This window comes from Tamandua tetradactyla, chromosome 8 (genome assembly GCF_023851605.1).
Source record: "Tamandua tetradactyla isolate mTamTet1 chromosome 8, mTamTet1.pri, whole genome shotgun sequence".
NCBI classification, from domain to species: Eukaryota; Metazoa; Chordata; class Mammalia; order Pilosa; family Myrmecophagidae; genus Tamandua; species Tamandua tetradactyla.
The window spans coordinates 47,960,292-47,982,044 of NC_135334.1; the positions used below are offsets into that span (position 1 = coordinate 47,960,292).

The 21,753-nt window shown below is 37.2% G+C and overlaps 1 protein-coding gene across 5 annotated transcripts in view; it reads right to left on the minus strand.

The window, feature by feature from the left end:
- Positions 1–162: 162 nt before the first annotated feature.
- KDM4D (lysine demethylase 4D) overlaps positions 163–21,753 on the minus strand; it is a 30,987-nt gene continuing 9,396 nt past the window's right edge. Inside the window, exons 2-4 of one of the 5 annotated variants that reach the window (XM_077113209.1) lie at positions 14,719–14,855; positions 5,522–5,642; positions 163–2,608 (exon numbers count right to left, since the gene is read on the minus strand). In XM_077113209.1, coding sequence (XP_076969324.1) covers positions 706–2,283 — 1,578 coding nt within the window. In that variant the 5' untranslated portion in view covers positions 2,284–2,608; positions 5,522–5,642; positions 14,719–14,855 and the 3' untranslated portion in view covers positions 163–705. Of the gene's footprint in view, positions 2,609–5,344; positions 5,441–5,521; positions 5,643–14,718; positions 14,856–21,753 lie in introns of those variants that run through there. The other 4 variants (XM_077113210.1, XM_077113211.1, XM_077113213.1 and 1 more) reach the window with 4 other exon arrangements.

Below are 21,753 nucleotides of genomic sequence, written 5' to 3' on the forward strand. Positions count from 1 at the left end.
CAGCCAACTCTAACAACCACCCCCAAATTCATTCACCAGTACTGCATAATGTAACCATCCCATAAAAAATGAATTTTGCCTTAAATGTTTTGAAATAGCTAATAAAAGTGCGGCAACTCTTCCTCCCAATTGAAAGAAACTGGAATACAAATAAAATCAGACTTTAACATTTTAATTACTTTAATATATTTGTGAATAAACACTTGTGATAACACATTTAAATACATCAACTCACACAGGTCATAAACTTCTTCTGAGGCTTAATTGACCTCAGGGGCCAAAAGGGCCTAGTTTCTGCAAAGAAAGACAAGGAGGATCAGAGACCAGAAGACAGAAGGAAATTGAAGAAAACAAAAGTTTAGAATTCAAAGTGCAGCAAAGCCCAGAGTTGGCCAAGAGAATGGAAATCTGGGGCAAATCAGGTTCCAGTAACCTCAGCGGGGCAGTTCTCAGAGACACAAGAGTGTCACTAATGCGACCCAAGCTGGCAACATAAAAGTTAGTACTGTCCAGAATATTCTGAAGTAAGGGAAAGAGAACGAGGTATGGTGGTCTTGGTAAATACCACGGACTCAGCAGCATCCAGTTGCATGTCATGCGTGACTAGGGTCCTGCAAATTCTCCCAAAGTTCTATATATGCAAATGTGACAAGTCTCAGCTAGTCTCCACACAGGAGAGAATGGGTACAAAGGTGGACTCTGGGACTAGGGGTCAGGGGCACAATAGCCCCCGGAAGCCTTAGGGTGCTGGGGCCCAGAGCTCGGAAGAGCGGGGTCATCTAGTAAAGGTCCATCCCTTGGCAGGGGCTGAGCCTTGGGTCCCGGAGCTGTGCGCTCTGTATCAACCAAAAGGCGCCTCTTGGTTGCAGGCTGAAGGGTCGGTTCCGGGTTCGCAAGCTCCCGAGGCCGTCGACCACGACGCCGTCTGCCAGCTGAAGGGTGGAGCTGCGGGGCGCTCGAGCCCGGCGGCGGCGGCAGCGGCGGCGGCAGAGCCCGGCCGGGCTCGGAGCAGATGCCGGCGGCGGCAGCGGCCCGGGGCTTGGTGGCGGCGCGGCGGCCGGCCGCAGAGGGGCGCGGGAGCGCAGCGTGCACGCGGGGTCGGCCGCGGGTCCCACCGCTCACAGCCGGAGGCCGAGGCGGGCGCGGGGCGCGGCGGGGCGGGAGGTGCCTCAAGCCCTGCGCCGCTCGTGGGGGCGCTCGGACCTCCCTCCACGTGGTCAGCACCTGGCCGGCCGGCGCCGTGGGCTGCCTGTGGTCCAAGGCAGCCCGGTCTTGCCCCTGTTTCCACAGTTCGTAGCGCTCGGGTTGCAGAATGCGCACGAAGGCGTCCATGGAAAAGGAGACCCCCGCCTCCCCGCACGTGCACCGCGAGGCCACTTTGCCGTAGTCGATCCAGCGCGGGGTGGCAAAATTGATCGCCTCGGCACAGTTGAAGCCGTGATTGAAGCCGGCGTGGTAGCCGTAGGGAAACGTCACCATGAACTCTCCAGCCTCCTGAGTGATCCGTCTGAAGGGAATGCCGTTGTCCTTGAGCACAGTGGGCGAGATGAGAGCCACCTTGTGCCGCAGGAAGGCCGCACATCCCAGGGAACTGCCCGGGAAAAGCTCCCTGGCCAGGCCTTCCAGGCGCCGGCCGTGTTCCGGGGGCACTACGTACCAAGTTTTGGGCTCCCCGAAGTGCAGGTAGTTGATGCTGTAAAGGTCCATGTCCTCCGTGTGCCAAGCGAAGGTGGTCTTCCACATGCCAAAGTACAGGTAGGGTGTGTTGACGCCTTCGATGACCACTCCACATTCCTGCTCCAGCAGGTCCTGAATCGTTCCCAGGTTTCCAAGGTTCCACTGTGCAGTGGTTTCGTCAAATAAGGAGCCACTGATGTCAGCCCCATAAATCGGTGAATCATAGAGGCGGTTTTTCCAATATTTTCGCTCCAGATCTTCAAAATCCACGTGTGGTGGAGTCCGGTATTTTTCACTGTTTGCCAAGTGGCGATACTCCCCCACGGTCATGGCTTTCTTTTTTTTATGGTATTGAGTAAACACACCTGCTCGTCCAGAGGCCACCTGCTGGAGGGGAGCGGCTATTAAGATGTCGCTGATATCATCGTAGGTCTGCCTGGCTTTCCATTCTTTGGGTGGAATTACCTTAGCCAGGCCTGCTCGGTGCGCACCTTGGGATTCCATGTAAGCAATGTATTTATCAAAATCATTAAACTCTTCTTTGGTTGGATGAAATATCATTATGCTACACGTTGGGTTCTGAGTATAGTTGGCCTTAGACTTCATAGTTTCAATTTAATAAGCAGCAAACTTCCAAGTTTCTAGGGATATTCTGTTAAATTGAGGATGCTGGAAAATGGGTTGGTGTTTCTGAGACAGCAGGAACCACCACAGAATTTTTAAGTAAATGAGATGATAATCTTGATTAGGTTTGCTGATTCAACAGGTGGCTCACTGGGCAGCAGCTCTTGTGCTGCAACTCTGTAATGATCCTGTTTGTGGCTAGCTCTGACCTCGTGAGACAGAGGCTGGCTCTCTCCTCTTGAGTTACCCAGACTTGGGTGGGTGACCCAAATGTAGCAGATGTATCTTCAAGGCCTAAAACCAAAACCTAAAAGAGAAAATACAGAAAGGTAGAAAATTAATGTTTGCAAACCTAACCTAAACCTAAAAGAGAAAAACAGTGCTTAAAACCAAACCTGAAAGAGAAAATACAGAAAGGCAGAAAATTAACATTTGCAAGAAGTTAGTGGGATCTACAAATTAAATACTACAATGGGATCTACTACCCACCCAATGGAAAGATTAAAGATGGACAATATAAGTGATGCTAAGGATGTGGAACAAAGGGAATTTATATACCCTACAAGAGGGACTACAAATCACTGGAATCACTTTGGGAAACTATTTTGGTAGTGTCTACCAAAACTGAAAATATGCATGGACTATGATCCAATTATTCCACATGTCTAGGAAATAAGTATTGGCTATACTTGAAAGTCACATTCAAGACTGTTCATAACAACATTATTTCTAGTAGCTAAATATTGGAAACAACCCATATGTTCACCAACAGTAGAATGGATAAGTACATTGTGGTACACTCTTACAATGGAAAACCATAGAGCAATAAAAATGAATTTTAAAAAGCTACATATAAACACAAAAATAGATTTTACAAATATAATAATAAGCAAAATTTATTGAACTCAAAAGAATATTATTACATGATTACATTTATATTAAGATCAAAAAGAGGAAAAGTAATCTATAATGCTGGAAGTCAGAATAGTGGTTATCTTTGGGAAAGAGAAAGGTTGCTTTCAGTGGGGGAATGAAAGAGGTCTCTGAGGATAAATGAACTAAACATTCAATGAAGAAGTTAACAAAAAAGAGGAAGGAGAAGTAAAGAAATAAAGAATATAATAAAAGATAATACATTCAAAAGCATCTTGGGTCAGCCCAGAACTGACCCACCCCAAGTCCAAAGTAATCTTGATAACCGAGACTAGTTCTAACCAAAGTGGGCCTGCCTGACAAGTACAGTAGCTTAGACTTTAACCTAGAAGTCACCTATACCTCATTCTGCCATTTTCTTATATACCTTCTCTAAGCATGTCATCAATCTGCGTATGCTCAGTAATTAGATCACCTCTAATTATATCATCTAGGGCCACTGTGCTCATTATCCTAAACCCTGCCCATCTTTTCTCTAATAAAACTGATAGTTTTTACTGGTAGAATTACTGATAGTTTTTACTGGTCCAGGGAGACAAGATTTTGGGCCTCTAGGCCATTTGCTCTCCTACTACCTGGCTAGTAATAAACTCTTTCTCTCTTTGAAGAAAAAAAAAGATAATACAGTCAAGAGGGATGATGACCAAAAACATTCTTTGAAGAGACAAATAAAAGCCATCCACCACAGGCATAAATGATCATAAGAACAAAGAGAAGGTAACAATAAAAATTAAGAGTGAAATAGAACACAAAGCTAGTCATGTAGTAGAGAGATTTTAATCTTAATGAACATCATTATTGTGAATGTACTTAATGCCACTGAATTATACACTTTAAAATGGTTAAAATGGTAAATTTTACATTATATGTACTTTACTGCAGTAAAAAAAGGAAGAGAATCTTTTGAGCAATTTAACATCAAACTTTTTCCAAACATAAGTGAAAACAATTTTCTGGAGAGGAAAAATATCCAAAACATATATAAAAATTGACAGCTTGATTATCCCAATATAACACTCTGGTTTAAAGTATAACCCCTAAAAATACATGAGACACATTGTTTTATAGATGAATCTATAAATCTTGAAGAAACATTTAACCCTTATTTTGCAAGTACTTTCAGAATGCAGAAAAGGTTGAAAAGCTAATCAGGTGATTTATGAGGCTATTTTTATCTCTGAAAGCAAAACCAGAAAAGGACGACAGAAAATAATGCTTTAGGCCACCTTCGTTTATAAACATAGCTGTAAACATGCTAAATAAAATATTATCAAATCAATTAGTCATACAGCAAAAGAATAATACATCATGACCAAATAGAATTTATCTTAGAAATGCAAGGACAATTCAACATCAGAAAATCTAGTGATATAACTCAGAAAATTAATGAAGGAAATATCATTTTGAGTTACACAGATAACAATTGATGAAACCCAACATCGATTCATGATTTTAAAATCCTTACTTTTAAAATATTAAAGAAAAGAATTTCTATAACAAGTAGGATAAGGGGTTTTAAAGGTCATCAAAAAATAAAAAGCAAAGGAAGTAGAGACGAAGCCAAGGAACCTCAAGGATTTAGCAAGCTGGCTTCAGAATGCTCCTGATTCCAGAAGGGAGCAGCCCTTCTAGCCTCTGAAACTGGTGCTACTTGACTTTGCTCATTATATGTACCAGGATGCTGACTCTGAGGCAGGCAGATTCACGTAGCTCAGATGTTTTATCCAAGTGGAGAGAGCTCTATGAATGTGAAGATACAAATGCCCATTAATGAATGAGTGAATAAACAAATTGTAGTATAAACATGTGATGGAATAATATTCAGCCATAAAAAGGAATGAAGTATTGATAGAAGCTACAAGGTGGAGGCAACTTGAAATATGCTAAGCGAAAGAAGACAGACACAAAAGGTGTTGTCAACTGAATGAAGGAAGATCTTAATATGAATTATTGGAATCCTTGATAAGCAGAAGAAAGTCAAGCATGCTCAGAAAAACTCATGAGGAGGAGCTAGAAGTCAGTAGAACATGGAAAGAAAGGAGAGGACATCACCATGTGATAGGAAACCTGAGGAAACTAAGGACTGGCAGCCAGCCAGAATTCTACCTACCCCTGCAAGGAAGCAAGACTTTCAGCCTCTGAAATGATTTCACTGGAGGAAAGAATCCTGAGATACAAAAGAAGTTTGAAAAATACGGGATTGCTCAAGTCATCTCTATCTACAAATTCTGTGACTTCCAATCATTTTTTCTTTCTTTATCTAGAAGTGAGAAAATAACATTTTTACCTATTCACATTCTATAAGAAAGTACAGCAACAAGAGATTCGTTGGAAACAGGTTTGGAAGGTACTATTCTTCCTTGTTCTTGGACAAGACAAACTGCACCATGATTTTCTTTCCCTTTTGTCTAAAAGAAAAAAAAACAAAAACTTTTCCAGACTTAGGTCTCAATGTTAACTCACACCATTGTGGTGCTTTTTTTTTTTTTTTTTTTTTTTTTTTTGTGCAGACATATTAGGCAACTTACTTTGTAAGCTGAACATTCATAAATTTGTGGAATCTCTGGAGAAATGAGATATGTGGCTGGCCCAGATCAAAAGAATATCTGAGTCACTTACATATGTTGTTCTAATCTCAGTGTTGTTTAAGTAACAAACTGCAGATGAGTAAAGTTAATAAAAGAAAAAAAAATACAAGCTTAGGAGGGGCATTAAAATGAGACAAACTTTTAAATTGAAAAAGCAATTGCTATACAAAGTTTTTCATGTAGGGACTAAATTTACATAATGGAAATTCCAGGCGACTGGAATCAATGCAAATAAGCCCAATGCAGTAACAACTTTATTAAGATAACAGTTTTATACATATAGAAAATAAAGCCATTTCCCTCAGCCTTGAAAACAAACAAAAATAAATAAATAAATAAATAAAAATAAATAAAAAGCAAATATCATCCTTAACAGTGAAGGAGGAGAAACATTCTAATAAAAATAGAAAAAGATGCATCAACAAACTATCAGAATAAAAAAGATTAGCCCAGTAACTATATATAAGACAAACATATAAAAATAAGATAAGCATACAGAAATGTATGGCATTCCTATACACCAATAAAAATCTATTACAAAATGGAATGGCAAAATTTCTTATTTTTTGTGTACCTAGGAACAGATCTTTAAAATGATCGATGAGACGTTTATAGAGAAAATTCTAAAACTTTCATGAGTTAAATAGAAGACCCAAATGAATAAAGAAATACCCCATGTTAATGGTTGAGAAGATGTACACTCATCTGTCTGTGTTATCCCTACCCTCTTTCACCCACTAATTTATTTTTTTTTATTTATCTGACTTTATTTAGCAGACCAATAGTTTATCCTGGTAAAAAATGAATATGTACAGTTATCAAAAAATATTGGCTGCTTTCCAAGGAGGTGAATACTAAAAGTGTATATAGTACCATTTAAACAGCTGTCTTTATTAGTTTTCCAATTCAAGTATGGTAACATCAAGTTTTTGAAGAATAGAATCTCTTTCTCTGTAATTCATGATTTAGATAGTTTGAGTTTATAAAGGTTTTAGATGCCATATCAGTTCCTGCAGGCTATCATACCTGACATTATAGAACTGACAATTCAGAAATCATCTGATCCAACCACCTAATTGTACAGAGAAGGAATCCATTGGCATTGTCAAAAATTACAAACCTTTTATAAGAAGCAGGACCTAGACTACAAATTGTTTCTTAGAAAGGCTCCAGAAATGTCTGTTGAGCTAAATAAGGCACATAAATCAAATGGAACTTTAGTCATATGTAAAATGACCCTGTTTTTACTTTCCATTTAACATTAAATTGAATTCTGATGGTTATTCTGTAGTTTACAAACATATTTGGTGATTTGGTTGCTTTGGAAACAAAATCATTCCCACCACTAAAGTTTATCATCCATCACAGATGGCCAGTGTTGTTTTTTACTTCAATTTTCCTGGGATGTTTCAACTTCAGCAACTTCTCTTTCGGTTCTGTGCTCATAATAAACTTATATCAAGGGGTCTGTTCTTTTTTGAAATTCAACATCAGCAGAGGGCGCTAACATGGTATCACTATATACAAAATCATCAATATCTGTGTCTGGGGCAGCTCATTTCAGTCAGTTATCACGTATCCTGCTGTATTCATTTGAACAGCCTCCGGTTCGGAGACCTGCTTTTGCAAGGCAGTTGTGGATTACCTCAGGGGTGTCGGTATCCCACATAGCAATGAGATTTCTCAGCACATCAAGAATATACCATGTAATGAATGCTTCACATGATGTACCATGGTGATTTATTATGTCTCAGCCTAATGGTTGCACATAGCCATGCTGCAAGCAGGGGAAAAGCTACAAATTTGTTTTAATTTAACCCTCCAGTGAGTGTGTGTGGCACAGTTATCGATCAGTAAAAGAAGGTTCAAATTTTAGCAAGCTAGTTTTCTCTTTAGTTGCAGGAGCCACTTCCCAAACAATCTACCAGACATCAGTTCATTTTTCGATTTTATATATACACAGGAGAGTTGTATATATAAAGGGAAATTTTGAATTTCCATATAAATTATTCTAATTTTGTGCTACTTCTCAGCACTGCAGCAAAGGAAGACTAATGGCTAAATATCATTATATATGTGTTTTTCTCCAGAGCAACATCTGAGTAAGAGTGCATGTCGGATTTGGTTGCAGGTAATGGCACATTAGATATGCTCCATGGTATATTTATTCAGAATAGACCTCCATTTTTCAAATTCATCTTCAGCAAACAGCAGCCATTGTCTAGAGGTTTCACCTTTTAACCACAGTGGCATGATGCTGTAATCATGCTGAAAGCATTGCCTCCAGACATAAAGATCGGGCCCCCCGTCTAGAGTACAAGTTCATTAGCCTTTTCTAAGAAGAAACAAGCAAAACCCAGATACAGAAATGCTATTTGCTCTGATCTGGCAAAATCACAGAAGCAACTCATTTACTAAGTTGATATGTTTGGCTCCTCTCATTTTTCTTTCCTTGGCTGTTTGTCTTTTATCTTATCCTGAATTTCAAGGACCATACAGAACATTGAAAAGGAAACTCAATATTCTTTGCCCATTTTACTTTTTAATTTTTCCTTTTTATTCACTAACTTTTAGCTCTGAAGAAATTATAACCTCACTGTACTTTCTTTTTAATACCACAACCAGCACTCTATGCATGAACTATAACAGAAACGGCATGCTTTAACAGAAAATCAGCATTCTAACAATGACACGACTGAGGAGAGACTAATTTTCTTAAATTTAGATTAGCAAGGTTGATGCCAAATTTCAAAGGAAGGGCTAATGTTAATATATCTTAATAACCAACTAAAAATTACAATCACTTTTTTGTCAATGAATACTAGTAACTTTGAGGTAATGATTATGTTATCAGATACTGAAGTAATTTTGGTTTAAGTTATAAAAATGTTGAAACTGAGAGAAAATATATACTGATTTAAGAGAAGGAAAGGTATAACAGAGAATATAGGATTTAACAAATTAGTATGACTGCTGAATCATTATACTGATATTTCTTTTGGTCTCCAGTGTCTTAGAACAAATAGAAGAAAAAACGAAAAATAGTGGAATTGTAACACATACCAAACTTTAAAATCTTTTCTATAACTACTTGTTAAAATTTTCTTGGAAATTTATTGCTTTTATGTATATACGTTATACTTCACAATTAAAAAAATTATATATAGATAGATAGATAGATATAGATTTGAAATTATCTTTTTCAAAAATTTGGATGGAAACTTAAGAACACTTGCAATTCTAAATTTTATGCATGAAATCCAGATGTGTCATGCTGTGGATTGCTTCTTGAATTGAAGGGAAACGTAGCAGTTGATGGAAGGAACTCATACTCTAACAGAACAACAAACCACAGAAAAAAGGTTGTCCTTGTGAAGAGGTCTGTAACTTTGCATTTGATTTTCCCATCTTAGTTCATTCTCATCTGTTCAAATTTGGATTCATACAGCCTTCTTCGGTGTTTAGCTGATTGTTGAAAGGTGCTGGGATTGTTTCTTCACACATAAACTGATCTTTATCATAAATCACTTTTATAATGAGAGAGCAGCTAGGACATGTTGCCACGACATCCCCATTCTCCAAATTTTCCCTGGTGATGGAAAGTTTCATCATACTGTCCTCAATCGTGAAACACCACCACTGTCACTGGGGTCAGCAAAAGGGCTGCCACCACTGCAATCCGACACCACTTCCGTGGGCCTAATCTCGGTGACTCCAGCTGGCCATTAATTTATTTCTAAATTAAACATAATTTCAATTTAAATATGAACCAGACAACATGATTCTAAAAATTAGTGTTGAATAATAAAAATCTAAAAATAGTAAAGGCGATCCTGAAAAAGAAATGTCTTGCTCTACTAGATATCAAATATGTTATATATTATAGTAATTAAAGTGTGATAATGATGCCAAAATAGCATCAATAGAACAAAATAGTGCAGAAACAGGCCTCTGCCTATAAGTACTTGCTTTACTACAGAGATGAAATCCCATATCTGAGGGGAATATAAATAATGTCCATAGGGATTCGATATGGAAGAATTCTTTAAATGAAAGATTACCTCTTTATCTTTAATGTTTTACTTATTGTATAAAAATAATTGGATACAATTCTAATTGAATAAAAATACAGGTCACAAATATGAAAAAATGCAACAAATGTTATTTTGGGGCAGTGGGATTCTGGATGTGTGTTCTATTTTTTGGCCTAATATCACTGCTTTTCTCTTTTCTCAAACAGTCAGAGGGAGAGAACAGCCCAGAAACACTGTTACCTTCCAGTCCTCAGTTTTCAGTGTAACTGTTCACAAAGTTATATTTGTTTGAGTGAAACTCTTTCTTTGAAATTTTAGCAAAAAGCCTTCCTCAAACAAATCTAATCTCCCAATTCAAAAATTAAAAACAACTTTTTAAACTTAGAGTAGCAGTTCTCAACCAGGGGCGATTCTTCTTCCAAAAACCGCAGGGCATATAATCATGTCTGGAGACATTCTGGTTGTAACAACTAGGTGCGGGGTGCTGCTACCATCAGTTGGGCTGAGACCAGGAACTCTGTTCAACATCCTACAATGTACAGGACACACACCCACAACAAATTATCTGACCCAAAAGGACGATGGTGCTGAGGTTGAGAAACCCTAACTTGGAGAGACATTACCTTTTCCCACCTATCTTACACAAAAAGAAAAATCCATATCTTCCTCCCTCCATTCCTGCTGAAACTTGTGGCAAAAGTCTCTCAACTCTGCTTGGTGTTTTCACTTTAATTTCATAACACAAATCTCAAGCGGTCCCATAATACTGCTTGCTAATCCTATCATGCTTCTTGAATTCCTGTTTTTCTACTCTCCAAAAACTTTATTTCACCTTCTTCTCACCTCAAACTTCCTGTATGCCTATTCCAACCCACTTAAAATCCTTAAGATGTCCTAAAAGTGGTTGGCCTTTCCTCCTGACTGCACCCCTTCTTCTTTACTCCTTTTGCTTTCAGTTCCAACTGCACTCCTTGCTCATTTCTCAAAAAGAGTTGGGTATTTTCTCCCCTTACGGACTTTGTTCATAGGCAACTCAGACTCCTTCAAGTCTCAACTCAAATATCATCTCAGTGAGGTCTTTCTGATGATATTGAAACCTGCAACCTTTCTCCTATTCCACTCTTCACCCTGGATCCTCCTTTTCATTTTTCCATGGTACTATCAAATTTACAATGTAAGCTCTACAAGGGCAGGAATATTTTTTCTGCTTTCTTTTTCATTGATATGTCCTAAGTACCTGGAATAGTGTCTGGCACATAATGGATGTATACTTATTATTGCAAATGAATTATTATACACATCTGGTATATACATTATACAGATATCACACATTTGGAATACTTTATTTTCTACTTTCAATTATTAATTGTTTGGTTTTTTCCCCTATAAATTACTAATATAATTTAAAAGGATGGTACTATGTTTAAAGGTAGATTGCCTATGTTGCCAGCCCTTTATATCCAGTAAAATTTATGTTCCCTGAAATCAGGGACTTTGTCTAGTTTGCACTGATTTTTAATTGGAAAAACAAATTCTAATGTAAAAACTATTGTTTATTCTATTTACACTTTCAACAAGATAAAAAGAACAGAATATAAAAATTAATTCATTTTCTGAGAGATAACTCCCAGGATGAGCCTGGCCCTGGCACCACGTGATCAAAGATGCCATCCTGACCAAAAAAGGGGGAAAAGACATGGAACAAATAAGGTATCAGTGGCTGAGAGAGTTCAAATAGAGTCGAGAGGCTACTCTGGAGGTCACTCTTACAAAAGCTTCAGTTAGGCATTGCTACCTATCATAACTTGCCAAACCCCAACCAAGACCAATCCTACCAATCTTAAAGAATATCTAGGGCACTATATAAGATTCTACAGAGATTCCATGCACTAGGGTAACTCTCCAGAAACCTACAACTTCCGAATGGGTCCCTGGACCACATAAGTCCTGAAATGTTGAGGGGCCAGCCTCTTTAGAACATCAACTAATTCCATCCCTCTATCCTATATTATTGACAGCCTCTTCCAACATGAAAAAGTTAGAATGGCCATAGCCCAAATACCCCTAAAGAGTGGGAGAAAGATCAAAAGTGATGGTAGAAATGATCATGATGATGAATATGCAACTATGTGATGATGTAATTTCTGAGTGTATGTGTTGGGAATGTTTGTGTTTCTTGTAATTTTTTTTAATTAATAAAAAATTTTTAAAAAAAAGAATGACATGCAAAAAAAAAAGTGATGGTAGAGTTATACATAGAAGGAAGGGTTTAACAAGTGAGCATGTTTACTGAATCATTATATTGAAATTTCTTTTAGTTTCCAGTACCTTAGAGCAGCTAGAAGTAAAAAACCTAAAATTGTGGAATTGTAACCCATGTCAAACTCTGAAATCTGTTCTACAACTAATTGTTGCAATGTACTTTGAAATTTATTGCTTCTATGTATATATGTTATTTTTCACAAAAAAGAAAAAAAAATTTGTCAAGTGTCCAGTGTTTTGGAGCAGCTAGAAGGAAAAATCTGAAATGGTGGAATGGTAACCCATAACAAACTCTGAAATCTGTTCTGTATCTACTTATTGAAGTGTACTTTGAAAATCATTGCTTTTTCTCCTTTTCTTTATATATATGTTATAGCTAACAATAAAAAGCATTCAAAAAAATAGTTCATTTTCTGATTTCAAATAAAGAACCTCCAGGACCTGGAGAAATAATTTTATCTCAGGAGAAGCCTCTAAATGTACTTTTGTTTAGGGTCTATAAATTTCTTTAACTCTAATTAAAGCAGCCCCACCCATCCTATTTCCATCCTCCCTTAGTCCAATCACAATTGAATCTAATCAGCTATCCAAACTATCACTTCCAACAGAATCACCCTTCCCTATTCCAGTAACAACATCATTTTTCAAAGATACCACCCCACAAAAAACAAATATTTTGTTTCACTACTTTTCTGAGGCTTCTTCTAAGAAAACATAGGAGGGAAAATGTCTGCCAACTCTTAACAAGTCTGAAGTCATATTTAAATGCAAACACAAATTATAAACTCAAAGAAATGCTGCTCTCACAAAGCCCCAGTTTCGAAAGTTAAAAATATACATTATATATAATTATACTGTACCGCATATTTTTATAATAATTAATAATATATCTCAACTGCTTTGTACAGTTTTAACAGAGTAAGATTTTCAAGTTTAAAGGAAAATAAAATAGTCTACCTTCCGCTAACCAAAATCCTGATTCCAAATAAGATGTTACAGGTTCCAGAGAGATGTATTTTCTCCATAAACAAACATCAAAATAAGACCCCATGTGCTCATAGTCCAGGCTATATAACTGGATAATTTTCTCGTTTAATGAGATCCACCTAAAATGAATTCACATGGGTATCTCCCTAGCTAACCAGCCCCTGTATACAAGTCATTAAAATGCTAATAACAATAAAACAAACAAAAACATTAGAAAAACAAAACAAAACCCAAACAACTACAAAGCTTGAAACTAAAGGATGGAAAAGACATAGAAAACAAACATCAAATCAAAGAAACCTGATAGATATCAATATTAAAAGTATCATTAATTTGAGATACACTCCCAAGGGAAAACAGATTTTCTAGGATAAGAAATGCAGTGTTACCAGAAAATACGACATATTGAAATTGTCTGTTCCTAGCCACACAGCCTGGAAGTAGCATGAGAAAACTAAAAGGAATAAGTAATAAGTTCGTAAGCATTGTGGGAGATATCTTTTAACTCCAGCATCTCAAAAACTAGAAAAGCTATAAAAAAGTCAAAATAACACAAGAAATAATTTGAACTAATATTACATATATAAAATCTTGCAAAAACAGCAAAACAAAAATGAGCAAATACAATGCCTTAAACTCAACAGATTCCCAACAACCACTGTCAGGTGGAGCCAAATCTCTGACTACAAGGCTATTACCTTGAAAGTCAAAAATACAAAAGACACACCCAACCCATGTGTTTGAAAATTAGCAACCTCATTCTTAAATAGTTCATTATTAAAATTTTATGTTTAATTCAAGCAGTCAGAAAAAGAAAATTAAGCAAAAGAAGGTAAAAGTGAGGTATCAATAATGATAAAAGGAGAAAATAAACAAAAATAAAGTGGCACTTAAGCCAGATTCTGATACTTTTAAAGACTTTTTAAGAAAAAGAAGATACTTTCAAGGAAAAAAGATGAGAGAGACAATACTGATAAGGGAGAAAAAAAGAGGAATGACATAAATAATAGAATTACAATCAAAATAATAAAAATCAGGACAGGCCACAATGGCTCAGTGGCAGAGTTCTCTCTCGCCTACCATGCCGGAGACCCGGGTTCGATTCCCGGTGCCTGCCCATGCAAAATAAAATAAAATAATAATAATAATAAAAATCACAAGATAATACCACGGTAACTTCATGCCAATTAATTGCTTTTTCTGAGTATAATCGTCTTTGAAAAAAATCATTTAGTATATATATGCAGTATATATACAGCAAAGGACATAAAACACTTATTTACAATTTTACATTTCTTACAGGAAACACACTTGAACCATTTACCCAAATTAAGAAATAAAATATTGCCACTAACCCAGAAGCTTGCCATGTGCTCCTCCCTCATCACTTCAGGGAAACCCTCCACAGCTTCTGTGAAAAAAAGCCGATCCTGGTGCCAGAGGTCCCTGTACTCTGCCCAAGATCCATTTGGAAAGCAGAAGCCAGGGCTAGGGCCCAATCCTTCACTTAGCCCCACACCGAGGAGGTCACCATAATTTGGTTTCTTTGACTAAGCATAAGCCCTTTTTTCTTATGCGTCTGGAGCAAAAATAGTCAAGGAAGTCTTACTCACTGTGATCCTGCTGATGGCTTTTATAAGAGTGTATCACTCACTGATGTAGACTCAAATGCTAATGGCAGGAGCCCTTGGAGAGAGCAGTAGTAGCTCTTGGCACCTCTGTCTTGGCTGGACTCTCAGATCAGGGGAATCTGTAGAGGGTGGGGTGAGAAGGATCAGTATACTCCTCTCCTTTCCACCTCTAACATGAAAGGATGAATGGAAGCTTTACATCTGGTAGAAACAGTCCTAGGTCTCTACAGAATTTATGCTAATGGATGGAAAGGAGCGGAGGGAGGGAGTGGTGTAGAGGGGGAAGAATAGATGACAATCTAACTCATCCTTAAGGGATATGGCAAATCCAATTAATTTGGACTTCAAAGTTGGGCGGGAGTCAAACATCTCTTTCTCTCTATACTAGATATACAAAATGAACATCTAGGGTCATGGGGATGGATTGTTAGGAAAGGAGCAGGACTATACAAAAATGAGTTCAGTTTGAGTCCTGAACAATAGCTAGCTCACACCTCATCTCCCAGCTGAATAGGAAGTGCTCAAATTCAGCTCTCCATGGGAGTAACGATTTCCCCATGACTAGGGGACTATATCATCCAAAATGACCCAAGGTCCTCAAACCACCTCCAAAAATATAGGGCCACTGGCTTTACCAGTAAGACTCCTTTAAATGACTAGCATGATACCTAGACAGCTTGATTTCCCAAGCAGCCTGTATGCCCCTTTGCTGATAAAGTTGCTTTTATCAATGCCCCATGTGAAGGGAAAAAAAACGGGAGAAGGGGCCCCTTCACAAGGATGAAATCCAAATTCTATCCTGCATACCTCCTGAACATGGAATATCTCTTAATGGGGATGCTGAGAAAACAGGGAGCTTGCATGCTCAGTCTTGTGTATCTTCAACCCATACGGTGTGACTTTGCGGAATTTGTCCCTGTGGTGGCAGCCCTGCAAGGACCAATCTAATATGACAGAATTATTTCCCATAGAGAAAAGATACACTCAAAAGGCACAAAGACAGCAAATAGAAAGGTATCATCATGGTAGGATTTTTCAAGGCAAGTATGATTCAGGGAGGTCTCTATAGATTAGATGGGGGGACATAGGAGTAATTATAATGATGGACCTTAAATCTATCCTGGGTTAAAAAGAAAATGAAAACATGAGGATGGTGATGGAGAGTGAAAAAGTATTCAATTCATGGGTTGCAGTCTTCCATTAAGTCAAATAATTGTGTTTGACTAGGAGATAAATATAAGCTAGAAAGAGAAACTTAAGCCTGAAATATTTTTTGAACTCTGTTTTTTTTTAATGTCTTCCTTACCCCTGTGTTCTGAATTACCTTAATTCCAACCTGATCAGCTGTGTTCCTATCTCTAAATACCAGGTTATATATATATAAAAGAGCCTCTCAAAATCTAGATGAACTTAGTTTTTAACTGAGTCCAGCTTATGGATGACATGAAATCTTCCTGAGTTTTAACTTTTTGCTATTAAACTTCAAACTGTCTAATCTCTGCCCACATTCTCTCTTCTAAAAAAAATTCCCTTCCTTCTTATTCCTCAAGTTCCATTCCTTTCCAAGTGTATGACTTTGACCCTTGATCTTTCTTTGTTGTCCCAACAAAATACCATCTCTTCTCTGATCTCCTGTAGTTCTTTAGGCACATATCACTCCTACCTTACGTAACGTGAATAGCAAGAGTCACTTTTATATAGCTTTCATTTTACCAGGCCCTTTATTTATGCACTTTTCTATGCAATATCTCATTCAAACACACAACTAGTTTATGAAGTTGGTATTATTATTAGTCTCATTTTATGGAGGAAGAAACTAAGGTGTAGAAACATTTTTAGCTAACTCCATAGCTGTGTTCTCAACCTTTAGATTTCTTTCTGTGGCTATCTTATCTTCCATCTAAAAGTATTTGAGAGGATCATCTGTGTCTTATTCATGATGTTATTTTCCAAGGTATCTTGTACCTTTTACATTGCAGGCACTCAAAACATTTTTATTAAAGAACTAGTTGAGGACATTTGGCACGGGCTGCAGCCTCTCTCCTCTTGCCTACACCCAGTCTTTCTTCCTGCTCTTCTTCCTATCTCAGAGGAAGAGGAGACACTTCTCTCAAAGGCTAATCTCTCTATCTGAGTCCCTTACATCAGTACTTCCCCCTTGATCTGGGCTACGGTCAATTAAATAATCACTTTCATCTCTGCTATTCTTAAATCAGTCATCAGTCTCTTTCCTGGTTTAAGCTACTGTCCTTGATCTCACCTTCCCAGCATGTCAAAAACATAAACCAATTCCCTACATTCATGAACCGATTTCATCATCTGTCTTCTGGTTCTGCCCCCACCTCTCTACTGAAAATTGTTCTCTGTAGATAATTAAATTGCCTCCCAAATGCTGTTCTACATGTTACACTTAATATCTTTACATCAAATCATGAAATACCTCCTTCCTCCTAAAACTCCTCTGATGTCCAGCACACTGATATTCCTCAACTCTCTGGGTCTTCATTCTTATTCTTGATATTCAACTTCTTCTTACTACACAAATGCAGATTTATCTCAAAACTCAGGTCTCATGCCTCTTTCTTTTTAACATCTCCCTCTAAATTTCCTATGTATGCACATGGCTTTCGTTAATATTGCACTCTCTCTCTTTGAAGATATCTATTACCATGGCTTTCCTAGGGTTTTGCTTTGCTTTTCCATCTTGGATGACCCACTGTGCCCCCTGAAAGTCAACTTGCTTAGTGAAAATTAATCATGTTTCTCCTGAAACAAATTTCCTCTTTTAGATGTCTTTTTGTGTTTTTTCCTTCACTCCATGGTATCTCACAATCATATTCTTACTCACTGTAAATAATTTATAACCATAATATTTGATGGCTTTGACATTTCATGGATATAATAAGTGACTGAGCTTTTGCCCTATTACTGAATAGTTTCCACTTTCCCACAATCACTGCTAATCATTTTTGCCTAAATATTTATCCCCTATTTCAGTATCTAAAATAACATATCAGGCAAAATATTGATTAAATGAATAAAATTCCTTAGTTTAAATACCTAGAAATGGAATTACTGGGTTGTAGGATTTCAACATTTTAAGATCCTTAACACATACGGCCAAAACTTTCCAGAAAGAATATATCATTTTATTCTTTTTTTTTTTTTGGCATGGGCAGGCTCCAGGAATCGAACCCAAGTCTCTGTCATGGCAGGTGAGAATTCTGCCACTGGGCCACCATTGCACCACTCAGAATATATCATTTTATATATTCAATCCTGAGTAACTCCACTTGGGGGAAAAAAAAATCCTTACTAATTTGGTAAGTAAAAAAGTGTACCTCAGGTTTGAATTTACACATCTTGAATTACCACTAAGGTTGGCTTTTTTTCATGAATGTCCTTTCCCCATTTTTTTTCTAATAGAGTGCCAGTGTTTTTTTTTAATCTACTTATATGAATAATACAAATTTTATGTGAATATTTTACATATCTTTTATATTAAATCTTTTGTTAGATATGTTAAATTTTTTCCCAGTTTGACATATATTTAATTACTTAAATTTACGTTCATTAAAAATGTTTGTCACATATTTCAATTCTTATGTTGTTTAATCTATCTTTTCATCTGTAATAGCTGTCCTGTTTTTTTATGTTTAGAAAGTTAGTTCTCCATCCAGAGGCTGATAAGCATTTTACAGTTGTCCCTTTTTACATGTTAATTATAATTTTAATTCTGGCTTTAGTTACACATTTCATTCTGATTTTGGTTTTATTAACTTTTTTATTTCGTGGTTATTCGGTATGAAGTGAGCTGTACATTTGATTCCTGGCCCTTTATACATGACCTGTTGATTTTCTCTCTCTCTGAAAGTTTGTAGGACCTTCTGTTCTCCCTATTGATCTTAAATTTTATCAATCGCAAATTTCAGGCTCTATAGCTTTAGGGCTTTTTTTCTTTTTTCTTTTTTTTCATTATTTCTTTGATGACAAAGACTTCTTTTCCCTTGCGCATTAACTCTTGTTACTTGGTTATTCACATCATGGACTGGCCCTCTCACTTTTGTATTTTTTTTCCTACCAATTTTCTATCACTTTATCACTATGCTCTATCTTCTGAGAAGATGTCCTCTATTGTCCTTTTTACTTCATTTCCACCGGGATCATTTCTGTTCCCTTAGATTGTGTTGTGTGTGTGTGTGTAGTTTTATTGGTTAAATCAAAAGCTGAGTTTTTTAAACCATATAAAGATTATTCACAGCTGGATCATATAGTTTACTATGATCACATGTACAAATTTTTATTTATCCTGTAATTAATAATTATCTCATTCTTTCCTTTTCTTGGTTTTGTACTTACTGATTGTGCTGGTTTGAAAGGATGTATGCACCCTAGAAAAGCCATGTTTTAATCCTAATCCTATTTTGTAAAGGCAGCCGTTTCCTCTAATCCCTATTCAGCACTGTATGTTTGAAACCTTAATTAGATCATCTCCCGGGAGATATGACTCAATCAAGAGTGGTTGTTAAACTGGAATAGGTGGAGACGTGTCTCCATCCATTCAGGTGGGTCTTGATTAGTTTACTGGAATCCTATAAAAGAGGAAACATTTTGGAGAATGCGGGAGAGTCTGAGAGAGCAGAAAATGACACAGCCATAAGAAGCAGAGAATCCACCAACCAGCGATCTTTGGTGATAAAGAAGGAAAATGCCTCCCGGGGAGCTCCATGAAACAGGAAGCCAGGAGAGAAAGCTAGCAGATGATGCTGTGTTTTGCCACATGTCTTTCCAGATGAGAGAGAAACCCTGACTGTGTTTACCATGTGCCTTCTCACTTGAGAGAGAAACCCTGAACTTCATCGGCCTTCTTGAGTCAAGGAATCTTTCTCTGGATGTCTTAGATTGGCCATTTCTATAAACTTGTTTTAACTGGGACATTTTCTCAGCCTTAGAACTGTAAACTGTAAACTTTTTAAAAGCTGTTCTGTTTTTGATATATTGCATTCCAGCAGCTAGCAAACTAAAACACCAATCTTATAATTCACTCCCAAATTCTTTTCCAGATGTATAAATTTCATTTAAAAACATAGAACACATTCGGTAGTATGTCATTTTTACATCTCTTCTCAAAAATATTCCTCCTGGAGACCTCAATATGCCTGCTTGAATCTACACTAGCCACTGTTTATCACATAGCCTGCATCCTGGGGATTTCCTTTCTCTCTCTACTATGTTAGATCCCTGATTCCTCCATCTCCAGACTTGTTTCCTGGTTTACTCCCTTGTTTTGGTGTAATATATTCTCCAGGAACTTTCTTGGAAAGCATATAGGAGAGGAAAACATGTTAAGACATGCAAAAAAGGACTTTAGGAGAGTATTAGGTAGCTTATAGATCTCGAGGAGGACCAAAGGACAGGAGGCTGTGCATTCAGGACCAATCCCCAACTATACAACAAACTGTATCAAGATATTCCTATGCCTTCTTTGGTCAAAGCTACCAAAGACCCTGTGTAAAGGACATTACCAACTAGAACCTATGCCACTGCTGCCTCTGGAAGCTCACTGTCTCATGACCCTCTTTGGAGAACAAATCCTGTGCAACTTCCTCACATTTCTCCAGATTGAGGTCTTGCATGAAAATTTCTCATGGAAAAGTCTAGGTCATAGCCTATGGTTTACTACAAGAGATGCTGGATAATTGAGCTCTGGCGCCAACCTTGGCAAGGCAGAAGTCACAAGGTAGGGATTTCCCAAATTACAAAAAGGGCTTCTAAAGTTGTTCAGTGGCCACAAATATAAAAGCTGTCTACCAGAGTTTGCATGTCTGAAAATGTTTTTATTCTACTTTTACACTTTTCCTTCAGGATTTTGAAGACTTTGTTCCGTTGAATTATAGCTTCTAGAAATCCAAACCAATCTGTTTTCTGATCCTTTTTATAACTCATTTCTTTCTCTCTGGATACTCTTAGGATATTCTCTTGCTCCTTAGTTTCTGAGAGTTCATTAAGAAGACCGGTTAAGTCTTTTTTTCTGTAAACTATTGTGCTAGACCGTTCAATGTAGAAACTCATGTCCTTCAGTACTGTGAAACTTCTTGCATCATTTCGTTGATACATTCCTTCTCACTATATTTTCAGTTCTCTTTCTGGAAATACAATTAGTTGGATACTAAACATTTTGAATTGATCCTCTCATTTTATTAATCTTTAGTATCCTATTTTTCAACTTTTTGTTCTTTTATTTTATTTTTCAAAGTTTCTATCAACTGTTTTTAATTTCTAAAAATTATTCTTCTTTCTGAATAGTTCTTTGATTATAGACTTCTGATATTTTTCATGGCTAAAGATTTTCTCTTCTCTCAAGGTATTAATTGTAGGGATTTTTTTAAAGTTTCCATTTTCTCTCACCATTGTGTCTGTTTCCCCTAAATTCACACTTCCAGGTTGTTTTGGTGTATGTCTTTCACATTGAATGCCTTTCTCATATATCTAGTTATTCTTGGTATATATAAAGTTGTGCATAGCTGAGCTTGCTATGTGTAACTAGTGGGCCTGACTGAGAGTACTCTGGCTGGGATCCAGACATCTCCTTTGAGGATGGGGCATCAATCAGTATCTGAAAAGACTTTAAATTTATACATCTATCTCATTTGAAATTGGGGCCCAGGAATTTATGGTGCCTGGGTTTTTATTTTTGAGAAATATTTAAAATAGTGCAACCAGAGAGAATATATAGTAAAAACCTGTATTGCAAACAGCCAGAATTGATATCTTAACATTTTGTCCAGTTTGCTTCAAGTACTTTTTCTTAACTTTATTGAGATATAATTTACATAAAATAAACCTCATCATTTTAATTGTAAAATGGTTTTTAACATAGTTACAGAGTTGTGCAACCATCACCCCAATTTGATTTTAGAACATTTCTATCATCCACCACCTCCCTCCAAAGAAAATCTGGTGGCCATTTGCAGTCATCCACCATTCCCACCCATAAAACTACTTTCTATCTCCATA